Raw genomic sequence first — 17,192 nt, 5'->3', positions numbered from 1 at the left:
CATCCCAGTTTGTATGTTCCTTTTGTTGCTGGGGGCCATGCCCCCTAAACGTATGCACCTGCCTACGGGCCTGTTACTAACAGACATGGTCCTCCCCCCACTGCGGTAGACGAAGGAATTTCCATTATTTCTATGCAAAAACCCTTGAACTTTTAAACGTATGTACTAGCTATGTAGGGTTTATTTAAGTAATTGCGGTACATTTTGGGTGCATTTTCAGATGGTGCTACTAGCTCAAAACATGCTGCAAAATTCACCAGGATTATTTAAAGGCATGGTCTAGTAGAAAATGTTATTGTCACTACGGGTCGGCCATGTTTTTTAAAGCCTAAGTGGCTCGATTTTAGAAAACTTTCCTATGGACCTTACCTGAGTTTTCGTCCATTAAACGCACGCGAAAACAAGCACCAGGGAGCCGCCATTTTCTGATAATCCTATCTTTTCCCCGATCGCCCTGGCTGACCTGCTTTTGCGGCACTAAATCAATTCCCCCGCCCCTGAGCCTGTCATCAGCAGACTCGTACCGCCCATTTCCCAACGCCAAAGCACGTCTCGTGTCAACATTCGCTGTGCTTCAGCTAATGACGTGTCGCCATGGAAATGGCAGGACGCCTCTTTCCTCAATAAGTATAAACAGACCGTTTCACAACACACAGCAGCAGATTTTCGATTCCATTCCTCTCTCTGTGTTACTTTGAGTATTCTGTGACTCGTTTCAGTGCTCTGGTCAGCTACCTTCGCCGCTTGTAGCCCGTGTGAACAGATACCAGTACCACCGCTATAAATTATTTTAGTTTGTTTAACACACAATGGCTACAATAATGCCCTACATGTACGAGCCCGAGTATACCGAGGAGGAACTACTGGAAAGGGAAGCACGCGAAAACGATGGGGATTCGGACGGCAGTTGGCAGGACGAATCAACAGATGAAGAGCCTGGGCCTAGTCGAATGGACGGCGTCTCCACCTGGTGCACATGCAATCGGTGCAAGCTAATGCCAACTGAGGACGAGAACTGCTGCTGCCGAGAAAACTCAGGATGCCTGGCCTACATTTCGGAAGGCGAGCCACGACCGCAATGCATCACCGAGCTGCCAGACTTCAGGGCAGCCTGCCTCACACGGGCCGTGTTGAGAATAATGATGGTGCTTATGCACGAACTTCGCTCAGCTGTTTGTCCTCGTAATCCGAGTAACGAGTAAGTATACTCTGCTTGTCATGCCACTCCTATTTCATGTTCTTCTACTATATACAAAATTACATCTACATATCATTGTAACGCATGTAAGTAGTTCAATAGTGTGCATTGTCTAGATAGCATTTGTCTGTGTAAAATGCCATTAGTTACAAGAATTGTCATTGACAACAAACGTTTATTAAACTTATCTTGGTCATTTAAAAACAGTTTGTTTCATTCCTTTTCACAGGTGGTATAGGCTGGTGGCCTATCGTTCCTTTACATGGTGGCTTCACGGGAGGCTTGGACAGCGCGTTCGAAGACTGATAGCCGCCTGTGCCGTTCGTGCCATTAGAGAAACGTTCCCGAGTGACAGCGGTCAGTACAGGGGATTTTCTCTCGCTGTGCTGCAACCTGACCTGTATAATCTTTAAAGTCTTGTATTTTTGTGTCATGAAAATAAGATACAAAATAAAACACCACATATATTTTAACAACGGTTGTCTCGATTTTTTAAATGAATCAAGTGTGTCTCCATTCAAGGATGGACGTCAGACATATGTGCTCCGAAAAGGTGAAGGTCTGGTCGCTGTGAAGCAGGGTGGTCACTATCTATCTAAGCTAACATAACATATTCTCGATAATGCATGCACTAAATAACACTTGTTCAAAGTCTTTCAGTAGGTTATGTCTCTATAAAAGTCACACATATATCTATACTAACAATTACCATTGGATTATACAAGCCTTAGGGTCTTGACCACTATAATGCACCGGTTGAAGTGTGGGTCTGTGCTCACAAGAATCTCTGGTATGTGGCATTTGTTATTGATAAGCACGATATACTATCATTGATATAAAGGCGATATACTATATATTGATATAAAGGCGGTTCGCGCCAGTGGAAGCGCGGTGGCATGGGGGGCTGTCAGGGGCGCAAACGGCCAAGGTGCCAAACTACATGTGCACTTCAAAAGGTGTCCCACGCCAAGGGGCCATCGGTCACATGGCCTCCTCAGACCCCGTGTCTCCAGCCAGGCCTCCCCTTGAAGCAGGCCGCCCCCCTGCAATTCACATAGGTGTGTCTCCATTCAGCAGCCTTCCTGTGCCTTATCTGCACGCCCCAGGCCCATCCATCCCACCCCCTGTATCAAAGGCGGTTCGCGCCGGTTGATGCCCGCTGGCATGGGGGGCTGTCAGGGGCGCAAACGGCCAAGGTGCCAAACTACATGTGCACTTCAAAAGGTGTCCCACGCCCAGGGGCCATCGGTCACATGGCTTCCTCAGACCCCGTGTCTCCAGCCAGGCCTCCCCTTGAAGCAGGCCGCCCCCCTAAGACCACGACATACATACGTCATTCATTCACAAACACACCCCTGTTTCTAATACTTTATAAACCACTTGATATGTCTCATGAACATCTTTGTGCTTTGCAAGTCAACACCTGAACGTGTTACCTGGCAACCACTGCGATCTACGCTAATCTGCTTGTCGTCATGCTATCCGTGAACTTCTGTGACTGCTTAGAGCAAACCCATCAGTGTGCTACCCGTGGCCACCCACCTATTCTCCTGCAACATACTGCTCTGCTTGCTGAATCCAACTGTTTGTTGGTCAAGGTAAGGCCATGTATCCTAGTCATATTTCGCAGATTTTTAAATTTCTATCTATTTACGAGTTGAGTACACAATAGTGCTAGGTTCATTGGTCTCATTGCTATTGAGTTTCCATTGCTATGCTATCAATAGATCTATTTATTTTCATCTGTGTCTATTGTCATCGAATTGCACCCTTCGAGGGTCCAGTCTATAATGTAAGCATGTTTCCTTCTCGTGCAATACAGAACATCCAAGGGATGAGTCACATGTTCAGTTTTTAGTCACATCATTTATACATTTCTGCAACTTATGCAAATACTAAGCCGCACATAATGAACTGGTATAGTTCCTGCGACCAAAACAAACCTTGCATTGATCATTGTATGATTCATTTACTTTTGTATCAAATCTTTATTCTTGAAGATTGTATAATAATGTTGATATTTACTTTTCAGATTTATCAACAATGCCTGCCTGTTCGATTAGCGGTTGCCCTTCGAAGACCCATGCTAAATCTGAAGGCACTACAATGCATGTATTCCCGAAAACTGTTGATCGAATAAGAGAATGGGTCAGACATTGCGGATATCCACTGGATGAGCTGAAAAGTAGAGTCCAACAAGTCTTACAGGACAAGAGGGGTGATCGATACCGCATCTGCAGCCGGCACTTTTCCTTGGACATGTACACAACATCTTGGGTAACAAAGAAGAATAAACGGCGAACGACACGGAAATTGCGCGGAAAAACTATTCCCACTCTATTCGTGCACATTCCGCCACCGATGAGTCAAGTGTCCGGATTTAGCTTTAGGCCTTGCGGTAGTGTGTAGGTAGCCGAATGGATTAATTGATGTTGTAGGTGTTCTATCCCTTGTAATAATTTCGATATTGATATGAGTGTATAGTTTTTTGAAGAATGACATTTATCAATATATTCTTTTTCGATTTCATAACCCACAAACCAATGTATATATATATGGGGACAGGGAACTGTGCTGTATTGAGCATTTTTCAAGTATTCTGTCACCTTACATGGCTATTTTTAATATTGGCATTACATTATCAATCATTAATTGACCTTTACAACTTCTTGACTATCCCTTGAATCTGAAGCAAGAACATTCTACATCCTTGACGTGGTCGCAGTTATCAACTACTTCTAGCGCGTATCAGGTAATCTTACTAGGCTAATCCGCTACATACTTGTTTTATGCATGTCAAGTAATAGTTTTATTCTATCGTGTAATTATTTTACCGAATGTTTGGTTACTGCTTTCCAATTGATATACACCTTAGTTATCGTCCACTGGTGTTTGTTTTCAGTTATAATTAGTGTTATCCATACTAATGCAAGTACTGTCTTTCAGGGAGATGCTGAAGCGTCCGCCACATCTACAACATTTCCAGATGTTCTTCAACAGCAGGAGGTATGGATACTGACAGCTCCATCGAGCGTCATCATCAGAGCTGGAATTCTTGTCGTTTGATTGTTCTACACAATGTTTCATTCGTGGTTAGCCGTTGATATGTACCTGTGCTGTCGACCCCAGGTGTGTGTTATGTTTTCACAATTGTAATCCTCACTAATGCAAGTACTATGTTTCAGGCAGTTGATGGAGCGTCAACCCCTGCACTTGATGCAGAGCCTGACATTGAAGTATACGAATCGGCGCAACAGCTTTCGGAAGTGCGCACTACATTTGCAACATCCATAGATATTCTTCAGCAGCATGAGGTATGGATAATGACAGCTCCATCATGCGTGATCATATAACGTGATTCCATTTGCTATACTTTCTTCCCTATTAACGCAAGTGCTGTGTTTCAGGGAGACGCGAAGCTTCCACTACAATCACAACATCCAATTTAGATGATGCAGATGTAAATAATTTGTTGAAAAAAGTCGATGAAATGTGATCATATTTAGATTTTCCTTGATTCTTTTGGACAATGCATCATTTGCGGTTATCTCTTTATATGTACCTGTGCGTTCGACCCCAAGTGTGTGTTATGTTTCCAATATTGAAAACCATACTAATCCAAGTACTGTGTTTCAGGGAGACGACGGAGCTTCCACCACAATCACAACATCTCATTTAGATGATGCAGATGTAAATAATTTGTTGAAAAAAGTCGATGAAATGTGATCATATTTAGATTTTCCTTGATTCTTTTGGACAGTGCATCATTTGCGGTTATCTCTTTATATGTACCTGTGCGTTCGACCCCAAGTGTGTGTTATGTTTCCAATATTGAAAACCATACTAATCCAAGTACTGTGTTTCAGGGAGACGACGGAGCTTCCACCACAATCACAACATCTCATTTAGATGATGCAGATGTAAAGGAATCGTTGAAAAAAGTCGATGAAATGTGATCATATTTGGATTTTCCTTGATTCTTTTGGACAATGCATCATTTGTGGTTATCTCTTTACATGTACCTGTGCCGTCGACCCCAAGTGTGTGTTGTGTTTCCAATATTGAAAAGCATACTAATGCAGGTACTGTGTTTCAGGCAGATGCGGATGCCTCCTCTCCAATACAACCATTCATGGCAGTCCATGCAGAGACAGAGGTATGGATACTGACAGTTGCATCGAAATAGATCATCACTGGTCGAATACTTGTCGTTTGATTGTTGCACACAATGTTTAAATCGTGTTTGGCTATTGAGATGTACCTGTGTGTTCGTCCTCACGTGTGTTTTATGCTAACAATATTTGGATACATAGTATTGAAAGTACTATGTTTCAGGGAGACGATGGAGCCTCATTCCGTGCTGTCTATGCGGATACAGAAAATATAGTCGTTGCAGCGCAAGAGGAAGGGAGGACATGCGGAAACGAATCGGAGCTACAGCGTGCAGATGTTGAAGGTCGAGTCAAAAAAGTTGCAAAGAAAAAAAAACAAAAAAAGTTTAGTTACAAACAGTTCATAACTTTAAAAAAATGTTTGTGCTGGGACTATTTTATGTTTTTTTCCAGTCAATTCTGCTACACTCCATCTTGTGTTTAAACTGAACATCCCTTTTCCAATCTCTCCTCCAGTTACCCGTGGGTGTCAGAACTATACACACACAGACAGTGAAGCGAATGAGAGATGTGGCTTTCCAGACCGTGTACACTATGGAGGAACTATTAATTGAGGCGAGGCGTGTTCAGGCTCGAGATTCTCATGTCCAATGGCCAGAACATGAATTAACTGTGTTTGGAGACTACAGCAAAGTTGCATTGGACCATAGCTACAGTGCGACCGCACCACCACAAGAAGATGTTATTGAATGTATTGAAGATAGCTCTGAAGTAGTTGCAGATCAATTTACACAATCTACACCCACCAAAAATTTGCCACCAAAAAACCTGTCGACATTGTTGTGTTCTCCCATCAATGTTGAAGTAATAGATGTTGAAATGACAGAGAATGAACCAGCTGCAGCATCCATAGACGCATCAGAACTTGATATCAGTGATATTACTTTCCAATGTGTTGAAATCTCCACAACGTCAAAGGCCGAAACAACGTTGACGCAGGATGACAGTCTAATGAAAGAGAGCAAATACATTGTATTCGACAGTTGTTTGATGGAAATTATAAGTATGCTGAAATGTGTGCATTCCATTGGAGGGAAAGTATGTGGGAAGCCATTGATTAATGTGACTCCGCAAATAAAAGGCAGTAACGTCAAAATAAATGCCGCCTGTAGATTAAATCATAGGTTCTCATGGTCTGCACAACCAATGTTGGGGAAACTGCCAGCAGGCAATCTACTGTGTGCAGCTGCATCACTTTTTAGTGGCTCCAGTTTTAGAAAGTTAGAGGCTTTCTTTCAGTTTGTGGGACTCCATTTCATTTCTAAAGCGCTGTACTACATATACCAACGTGATTATCTGTTTCCGGCCATTAGTGATGCTTGGAAAATTGAACAATTGTCTCTAGCAAGTACATTCGAAGGCAAACGATTCAGGCTAGCCGGTGATGGACAGTGCGACTGCCCTGGATTTTCTGCCAAGTACTGTACCTACCACTTTCAGGACATGGATAGTAAGAAAATTGTGAGTTCGGTGGTCGTGCAGGTAACACAATGTACATCCTCAGTGGCCATGGAGAAACTAGGTTTTATAAAATCAGTGGAATATCTACAATCGAGGGGAATGCCCATTGACCTCATAGCCACGGATAGACACGTTTCAATTGCCAAGACAATGAGAGAGCAGTTCCCACATATTAAACATCAATTTGACGTATGGCATCTTGCTAAATCAATCAATAAGAAAATCTAGGCTGCAGGGAAAAAAAAAGGTTTTCAAAGTATTTTGCAGTGGTCACATTCTATCACCAACCATCTTTGGTGGAGCTCAAAAACTTGTGAGGGGTCAGTGGAAATACTACTTGAAAAATGGCGGTCACTGATGCACCACTGTACCAACGTTCACCGCTGGACAGCAAATGAACATTTCCACCAATGTGAACATGGTCCTTTGTCCCCAGAGGAGGCACGGAAGAAGAAGTGGTTGATTCCATCTTCACCGACACACAAAGCCATTGAGAAGATTGTTTTCGACAAAACTCTATCAAGAGATTTGAGACGACTGACAGAATTCTGTCACACAGGAGATTTGGAGGTGTTCCACAATATGTGCCTAAAGTACAGGCCAAAGCGCTTGCATTTTAGCTTTCGGGGGATGAAACATCGCACTATACTAGCAGTCTTGGCCCATAACAGTAATGTCGGACATGAACAATCTAGGACTAGGGATAAAGTAAGGATGCCGCGCTACACTAAGGTGTTTTCAAAATGAAGTAAGCAATGGGGGATCAAACCAGTCTATGATGAAATGCAGTTCGACTTTGTGAAAGGCCTTATTGTTGCTGTGTTAGAGAAGCACAGATATGGAATTTTGGACGTTTCTGTGCAGAGCAGTGATCCATTGCCACCGAACATTGCGACTCTGCCATGCCCACCCGAAGCACAGCTGATTGTGAAGTACAAATCCCGGTTTAAATAATTGCAATACGATTGTCTTTTTGTAAATAAATGTTATTGTACAGTGTACCTGTAAACCTAACCCCTACCTTCACCATCATGGGTGGCGAACAAGCTGGGTGTCATCTTTGAATTCTCTCTCTACTCACCTCACATATGTGTATGTATATATTTTTCTCATGTCTCATCTCATGTAAATGTAAATGCTGCGCACTGTTAACGGAGGGGAGGCTTGCGTATTGCAAATAATAAAACAAACAAACAAACAATTAATCTCACTTTTAACTCAACTCCTGTGGTACTTTATACTTTCCCTGACCTTCCGCCAAAAATTAAATGTCTCAATTTGGGCTGCAAAGCTCGCAGACAACGGGGACAAAATTGGGGCACTTAGAACGCGCCAGCCAAGCGGGCCGTGGCATTTGGGAGAGAAGCCAGTTCGCATTTGCACATTGAGGCGCACTACATAGACGGATTCTAAACTTCAAGTTCTCACAGATGCCTATACTACGTGATGTTGCAAATAAAGAATGCGAAGGACAGCGCCCAGATGAGGCCCACAAGTTGCACTGGAAGTATAAGGGTCTATTGTTTTTTGACCTTGAGACAGGGACCATGCCGAAAGAACTACATTTGAAGGGAGTGTGCAATAACGTAAGAGACGATAAGGCAGAAAATTCAGAAACTAGACCGAGTTTCATTTTAGGTCAGTATACGAAAAATCGTTGTCAAGAGCACGGTCTGTTTTACAGACTGCATTACGAAGAGACACAATGGAAATTTCAAATATAATGTAAGTAAATCTTTACACGCTTTTATACCGGAATGAAGATTTAATGAATGATGCATGAATAAATGAATGAATGAAGAGCTAGGAAAAACAAGTAAAACTGTTCGTAGTGGGCACATGGGCATGCAGGTCCACTGGTCTCACCGATCTCGGCCCTTGGCCCAGCCACTTTTCCCTGCACTGCCTACCTGCACTACGGGACTGTCTCTGTATCCTTCAGCCCCTTCTCCCGGCATTTACCTTGCACTTGCCACCAGCTGGCCCTATTATTTAATTTGTATTCAACTAACCATGTACAGCCCTTCCCCATGCGCGATCAGAAAGACACTTGGCCTAGTAGGATCGTTGTCTGTCTGCCCTTGTTCCCCACCTGCCTCGTCACACCTAGAAACACTTGAGTATAGGTGCGTTACAAATGCCATATCATATATCATATCATTCCTCACGCATATAGACTAACTGTCATTTATCATTGTGTGTTGGCCTCGATTAATCTCGTTACTTTTCGCATTGATTTTAGAGACGAACATACTCCATTGAACTATCCTTGCAAGCAAATAGTTTCTGATCGGCCGTAATAAATAAAATGTGTAATATTAATGAAGTTCGGCTAGCGAGACTAATTAACATTTTTTTGTTTTCATAACAGGTATTTGATCCCATTCTGCCACTGCCATCTGTTTGAGACACCGGCGGATGGATTCTTCAGCAGACACCTGCAGCTTCGTGTCAACAACTGGAGCACGATCACCATATTATGGGACGATCGCCAAGGGCCCACATGCACTTACGCTGTACTAGTGGCTAGAAGCAACATAACAACCTTTAGGCTGGACTAGTGCCTAGTTGATGGAACAGCCTTGCGGTTCACCGTGCTTCCAAAGTGATTCTTTTTACGAAAATGAACACCCTGTGTACCATAAAGGAACAGCGCGTGACTGAAGATGAAACGGAACAGTTATCGCGGATACAGATAAAAGAAAATAAATGGCTTCCGGAGTTCATATGGCAATTGCTGAATATTCTCTAAACATTTAATGTGAAATAAATGTACTTTACCAAATGTACCGTGTTGCTGTTTCATTTTAAAGTACAGTTTCATATTCCGAATTGTGGCGCGCTGTGTTGTGAGTTGATCTGTGTTGGTTTCCGGGTTCTGTGTGGAGTCGCGCAGAAGACGACTGGGCGCGTTTGCCTACGCAGCACAGTAACGTCACGGGGAGAGGCGGGGAATATGAATGTTTTGATAATGTCAGGCTCAGGGGTCGGGGAATTGATTTAGTGCCGCAAAAGCAGGTCAGCCAGGGTGATCGGGGAAAAGATAGGATTATCAGAAAATGGCGGCTCCCTGGTGCTTGTTTTCGCGTGCGTTTAATGGACGACAACTCGGGTAAGGTCCATAGGAAAGTTTTCTAAAATCGAGCCACTTAGGCTTAAAAAACATGGCTGACCCGTAGGGACAATAAAACATTTTACTAGACCATGCCTTTAAATATTCCCTACAGAGCTAATAAATACCTGGTCATAAAATGGCAACAGCCGTCCAATATAGTGAGTACCTGGCCACATGATGGCCTAGCTAATTACTGTCTGTCAAATGCACATCGAGCGCCTGTGTGTTACTCCACGGACAGGACCAGGTGCTCTGAAACAACTGCTGTGGTGATTTGGCGCAATATAAATGCATATTAACATAAGAGTGAAAACTGTTGGCTTTGCCAATGCATGTTTGTTTTGTGGGTGCTTTGCCAAAAAACCTTACTCTCTAGGTTTACAGATCCAGACCTATTGTCATTGGTGCACTTATTAGGAATGGGAGTGGAGGCCTTCTCTTTCCAGTCTGATATTTGTGAAGAGGATGTCATAGTGGCGCGTGCATAGGACAGTGTGGCTCAGTGGTGGGTTTCAAAATTTGACTGCAGCATCATGTTGCCAGCATGCTGGTGGAATCAGATTTTATTCATTTGATGTAGTGGTGGTTATTTGTAGTGCACTCATGGAAACTATAGGTTGCTCCAGAGTGTGGAAGCAAGATGAGCAGAAGCCATGGAGTAAAACACCGAGGTAGATGAGTATAGAGGGAGAAGCGGCAGCCAAGGTCATCCGAGGGAAGGAAGAGCAAGTACAACGAAGGACGAACCAATGAGGATCATGGGGATTGTAGTCCAACACATCGGGAGAGCCTCTGGTTGCATACCTCTGGTCCTCCCAAGGTGCTTAGAAGAGGTAGCTGTTGATAGGATGACAATGTGCTCTGTATTTAATATTTGAAGCGCACAAGGCTTTTCAGCATGAACAGAAGGGAACAACATAGCAAATATCAATAAAACCAATTTATTTTTGCTGGATGCTTATTTGCGAGTAGCCACAACTATGACAGTTATGCAAGATATTGCAGAAATCATGTTTATATTGACATTTTTATCTAATTATAAAATATGTAAACATGTCTTGGAACTAGAATCAATGCAGGCGAATATATATACATTTTTACATTTTTATTTTATTGTTTAAAGCGCGGACCTAGCTCAAAAGCATTGGAGCGCTGTACAGAGTGTGGGTAGCCGGCATTTGGGCTGTTATCTTTTAACAGTAGCGCAGTTCTGTGAGGTCTGTGCGTAGATATGTGCAACCATTGGAATGAGTCCTTGGTCCGGTGTCGTTGAAAGAACCATATTTTAAGATATTTGCGGAATTGGAGAATTTTGGGGGCATTCTGAGCCGACACCGGGATCGAGTTCCAGAGGGTGGGTGCAGGACAAGATGTTTGCGGGTCCTCTCTTTGCGGACACGTTGTGATTCAAGCCGGTTGGTCGATTTGCTGTGCGAGGAGCGCGTGCCACCAGATATGTAGCGTTTAGCTGCCAGGTGCGCTGGTGTGCTACTCGTGACTGCTTTGTAGATGATACACGCAGTCTTGAACAGTATACATCTAAGGAGAATGCACCAATTGACTGCATAGAATCTGATTGATTATTAAAAATGAGAACTGTATTTTGCTACAAAATGTCCAAGACACAGTGCGGGCAGGGGCTGCCAGCAAGTGGGTGCCAGAGCGTATCATCCCCCGCCATTTTATTGTGCTTAATTATTGTTGACTCTGACAAGCAGTACACAACATACGTTTTCTTTCTTTTGTCACAAGGTGCTGCCACAAGCATGACTGCTGCTATGAAGAGGCAGAATTAGCCGGATGCAGTCCTAAAATGTCTAGATATGACTGGACCTGTGAAGACAACTCTGTGGAATGTGGTAAATATTTTTCACAGCTTCTAGTTGAATCCTGATCTGCTCCTTTTAAATGCCCTGCACACTTTTCCAAGCTCTCTTGGGAACCGCAGTCTAACATCACATGGGTCCTGCAAGCTCCCCCAAATGCTGTATGCATAACAGCGTCATCCTAATAATAAAAAGAAGAAGAATGCAAACCCTGCATCTACCCCAAACCGTATATGATAATGATATTATGAGTTGCCAAAGAGTTATGTGCTCTACCTCTCAGGCTTAGTGTTTTATTTAGGAACAGAAAGCAAGTTGACTTATAATGTCTTTAGAGTGTACTTCATGGGTGTCAACTTATTCAACATTGTATTAAAATGATGAATAGTGGTGGACAGGAGGCTGAAGTTGGACACATATTATAGTGTGTCGTGTCTTGTTCCTCGTCCTGGAGACGCGCGCGCGCGCGAGAGAGAGAGCGAGAGAGAGAGAGAGAGAGACAGTTGATCTAGAATGAGTCAGGTGCCCGGTGGATGCCCGCGTCTCTGGGCATACTTGTGTCTTAAGAAGTAAAATCTCTCTGAAGGCAACCTGTGAATAAAGCCCTAGTAACCTAGCCTTTGAAGTCTCCTGTGCCTGTGCACTCATTTAGCGCTACATTTCTATCTGAGAGGAAGAGTTAGGTTCGTTTTCATAAAGAGGGCATTTATTTTGTCCCATGTCAGTATTTCTGTCGTGGCCCCATGTGCTTGGACGTTGCAAACAATCTTCACTATTTGTTTGCCCATAATTTCCCTTTACAATGCTTCATTGTTAGGTAGCGTATTGCAGCTATATGTTTTACAACATGTAGTTCATGTGTACAGTTTGTTTGTCTGCAGTTCGTTTCAGGGTGTCACCTAAGGCTCCTTGGCATCTCGTTTTCTAAAGTGGATTAATTCAGATTGTTTGGTTATTTCAAAATGGCTCCTTGTACTTTCTTGCTAGCATCGTACCCACTGTTTCCTGGCAGTTCCATCGTGATGCCATGAGCTGTATCATGCTGCTTTCTTAGCGGTGCCGTGTTAAAGTGCCTGAGGTGTATGAGTCTTTTCAGCACACGCTGTTAGTGATTTGATTGTGAGCAGGGGGGGGATGTGCTTGAGGTGCACGTGTCCTGTCACTCACTGTTATCCATGGGGAATTAAGTTTCCTTTCAGAGGTCTTTACCGCGCCTGTCATGGGTGTGCTCTCTGGTTACTCTACTCTGAGTATGGTTTGAGTGTTGGCCTATCGTTGTGAGGTGTTTGAATGTGTAGTTTCAAAACGTTGAGCTTCTGTGGGTGATTGCTCCACCTTTCTGCAACCCAAATTACGTCATTGCGCAAGAGTGGGAAATGGGCCGGCGGCCATCTTTAAAAACACAATCCATTGCCATCCTCCACAACCACCACTTCTTTTGTGTTGTTGTGTGCCACAACAGAAGCAGGATGTCTAAGGCTACCAAGAAGTCGACCCCAAGAAAGCAGCATTTCTTCAGATGCAGAACTAAGCATGCTTGCTAACACCCTTGCACAGCATGCAGATACCATCAGGAGCACTGACCAGAAGCATGCGGCCCAAACAAAAAAAAAAGAAGTCTGGCAGGAGGTCGCACAGAGGGTGTCGGCAGTGGGGAGCACCCCAAAGAGTGTGCGTGACTGCCGGAAGCGGTGGGACGACCTCCGCCTCCGGGTGAGGAAGATCCTGGCGGAGAACAGGAGTGCCGCAATGGCAACAGGCGGGGGCCCACACTCCCCTGTGAAGTTGACGGCATAGGAGGAGACCGCAAGTTCCTTCATACACCCTGAATCAATCGAGGGAATTGGAGACCAGGAGGTTGGCGCCGCATCATCCACAGAGGAAGGTGAGTGAACCATCACATCCATGTAGACTAAACCATGATGTGGCACAAGTGATGTGGAAGTGAGACTAGGCAAGGCAATGCATGTCCCAAGGCTACATCAACATATCCATTCAAGAATGTGTGCCACACCCTGCACCACACTCATACTGAGTGCCAATCCCAATCCCAACAGAGGTGCAACATGACCCAACCATGCCCATGGAATTCACCACACAGACACCAAACCAATGCCATGCCACATGCCCACATGCCCCCTCAGAACACCAAATGCCACACCCCAGAAATTAAATGATGCCTGAATGTATGAACATATCACACCGCAATACATCATAGCTGCCATTTGACACCATCACTGATGACCTGCATCTCTTCTATCCCCCAGGCACCGATGAGGAAGATGGAATGCAGGACAGGGGTGCAAGTTTATCCACTGCACGCCAAGGGACCATGGCCACCGCCACCCCCCAGCCCAAGAAACTGCCTAGAGCAACAGGCAGTGTGCCACGCAAGGGAGTAACCCTGCAGGGGACACCTGCAGCCACAGAACAGCAGCAGCCACCCACAACAGTGGGAGGCGTTTCCATTGATGCTCCGCCAGCCACCGCAGACGTTGTGTCTACAGAGGTGGATAATGAGGGTGACATCATGTCTGGCACACCCACCCCAAGCCCCATTACCAGCCTCCCCCCCCTTCAGAATCCGAGTGCATGGACGATCCGTGCCTCCATGACTCGGACCTTGTAGACTTTGACATTGGCATCTTTGGGGAGGACAGTGCCCTGGACGTGGGCCACACGCAGGTGCCATCCACCACCCTGCAAGCCACCACCCTGTCTACCGCCACCCCGGCCACCAGTACCACTGCAGCCAACGACTCTTTCGAGGCTCGCCTGGCAAAGGTTGAGGCCCGACAGGAGTCCATGCTGGAACTCATGCGGCAACAAGTAACCACTGGGAATGACGCCATGAGGGACATTGCCAAGGCCATCGCAGCCAATACTGCTGCTGTGGAGGCATCGACATGTGCCTTTAGGGAGTGTATGGGGTCACTTACACAGGCCCTGCTTGTGAATCTGCCGCAAATGCAGCGCCCATACCTTGGGGCAGCCATGGGACTGACCATCGACACCTCCACTGCAACAACCCCTTCCACCTCGGCCCAATCGAGCCCTGTGCGGTTGACGCGGAGGAGTGCACGGCACTTGACCATGGCACCCCCGGATCCAAAAATTGGCAAGAAATAACAGGACAGGCAATGACATATTGAAAATGTACGTTGGTGAAGAGACCACTGTTTGTTGGACATATGGGGACCTTTGGGGTTTGTGGGGTGGGTGAGGGAGTTTACTGGGGTATTTTTGGGGTTTGTGGGGTGGGTGAAGGAGTTTACTGGGGTATTTTTGGGGTTTGTGGGGTGGGTGAGGGAGTTTACTGGGGTATTTTTGGAGTTTGTGGGGTGGGTGAGGGAGTTTACTGGGGGTTGTCAGGGGATTATGTTCACAATATCACGTCTGTTGAAAATACACTGTTGTGTGCAAGCAAATCATTGGCTGGACATACTTCTTTTTGTACATGTACATGTATTGTGTGATGGTGTACAGTGGGGCAGATCTAACAAAACAAGGGTGCATGTCCACATTCAGCCAGTGTGTCGCAGACACATTACTTTCATTGTCCCTGCGTTTCCAAAGTATTCGTCAATTAGTGCTTGGCGTACAGCATGGCCATCCCGTGCATCACTTAATGGCAGGGGGGCTCCTTCGCTTCCGTCTCCATCCCCTTCATCCTCACCCAGCCCATGCATATCAATGTCAGGTGGCAGTGGTACATTCCTTCGGACGCACATGTTGTGCAGCATGACACAGGCCATGGTGATCTTTGCCACCTTCTCGGGCCTACATAGGAGTGCCCCACCAGACCTGCTTAGGCAGCGGAACTGCGCCTTCAACATGTCAAAGGTCTGCTCAATCACAACACGGGTACGAGTGTGCACACGATTGTACTCCTCTTCATGGCTGTTCTGCGGGTTCTGCACAGGGGTAAGTAGCCACGGCCTCAAGGGATATCCTCCATAACCTGCAAGAAGATACAAATAGGTGTGTGTCACTCTGAACTGCCACCTTCAGGGAGTACGGTCATGGCAGCAGCTATTTGGTGTGGGCATGCACATGTCCCTGTACGTGTACAAAATAGTCACCTATAAGCAATGTATACTGTACAGAGGTATGGTACACAGGATGGGGTTAACTAGATGATGCAGGGTGTAATCCTGCATGCTGAGGCAGATGTGCTGTGGTAGTGCGACAATGTTTAGTCTCAAATTCATGCTGTATATTGATTGCTATGCATGGTCACACTAGCCGCATTGCCACAGTTGCCATCCTATTCAGTCATGCATTGCTTGCCATCACCATGGTGCTCTGGTTGTGCCTCTTACGTGTTGTCATCCATATGCATTATTTGTGATATGTGGCCCCGTGCATGCATTCTCCACTACCTGACTATTTCCACCCAGGTGAACTTTTACCCCCCCCCTTTCCCACCCTGGTGCAGTAGCCCCGCCCTTCTGCATCCGCACACATCAGTACCCCACAGCATGGCCATGGCCCTGTTGTGCAACTCACCAAGAAGCCAGGCACGTGGTCTAGCATGTTGCTCCATGTGACGGGGTAGCGTGTAGTTGCGAAGTAGCATGGCATCATGTGTGGATCCGGGATATCGGGCGCAGCAATGGGTGATGATCTTGCTGGAGTCACATACCATTTGCACATTGATGGAGTGGTATTGCTTGCGATTGCGGTACACCTCCTCTATGGCATGGGGGACTACCAATTCCACATGGGCTCAGTCGATGGCACTGACACAATTGAGCATGCCTGCCAGTGCATGGAAGCCTACTTTGCTTTCGGCTATCTCCTGGCCAGACGTGGTAGGGATATATGGGTGCTTGCGTCCTTCAGGAGGGCATCCAGCACTTGGTTCAGCATGCGGTCGAATAGTGGTTGTGAAATGCCATGCAGCTGGCCCACTGTGTGTTGGTACGTGCCTGTGACCAGGAAGTGTAGCACAGACACCACCTTAGTAGTTGGGGGATGGCAGTGCTTATTTGTATGTGGCTGGCAATGTCGTTCTGTATCATGTCCATTATGGTGGTGATGGTGTCACGGTCCAGGGTGTGGATCTGCTCAGGGGTTAGGTTGAATGGGCTGGGTCTGGTGCGAGGGATTGCTGGCTGCCTACGAGGCTCTGGTGGCTGCGCTGGTGGTAATGGCTGGGCCTGTCTCACCCTCCTTCTCCTCCTGTGTCTCCTCTGTGCTGCCTGTTCTTGCTGCTCTAGTTGTTGTTGTTGTTGCAGTTGTTGCTGTAGTTGTATCAGTATAGCCATGTCCTCCTGCGCCATGATTGCAAATGCTAGTGGTAGAATTTTGGTGTAGGAAGGGGTGTGGTGTTTAGTTGTGCTCCTTTTGTACTGGGGAACTCTACATTGCCTACACCTGTGGGGGGGTTGTGGTGTGTGGGTGTGCTCAGTTTATAC

General features: G+C 45.7%; 1 protein-coding gene across 1 annotated transcript in view; it reads left to right on the top strand.

The window, feature by feature from the left end:
- PLA2G10 (phospholipase A2 group X) overlaps positions 1-17,192 on the top strand; it is a 228,655-nt gene that overhangs the window by 63,025 nt on the left and 148,438 nt on the right. The window contains exon 3 of the mRNA XM_069647789.1: positions 11,699-11,805. Coding sequence (XP_069503890.1) covers positions 11,699-11,805 — 107 coding nt within the window. The remainder of the gene's footprint in view (positions 1-11,698; positions 11,806-17,192) is intronic.

Source organism: Ambystoma mexicanum, chromosome 2q (assembly GCF_040938575.1).
Source record: "Ambystoma mexicanum isolate Mex_15411 chromosome 2q, UKY_AmexF1_1, whole genome shotgun sequence".
In the NCBI taxonomy this organism is placed as follows: domain Eukaryota; kingdom Metazoa; phylum Chordata; class Amphibia; order Caudata; family Ambystomatidae; genus Ambystoma; species Ambystoma mexicanum.
Note: the sequence above shows the minus strand (reverse complement) of the source record. Positions and strands in the feature narration are given on the sequence as shown.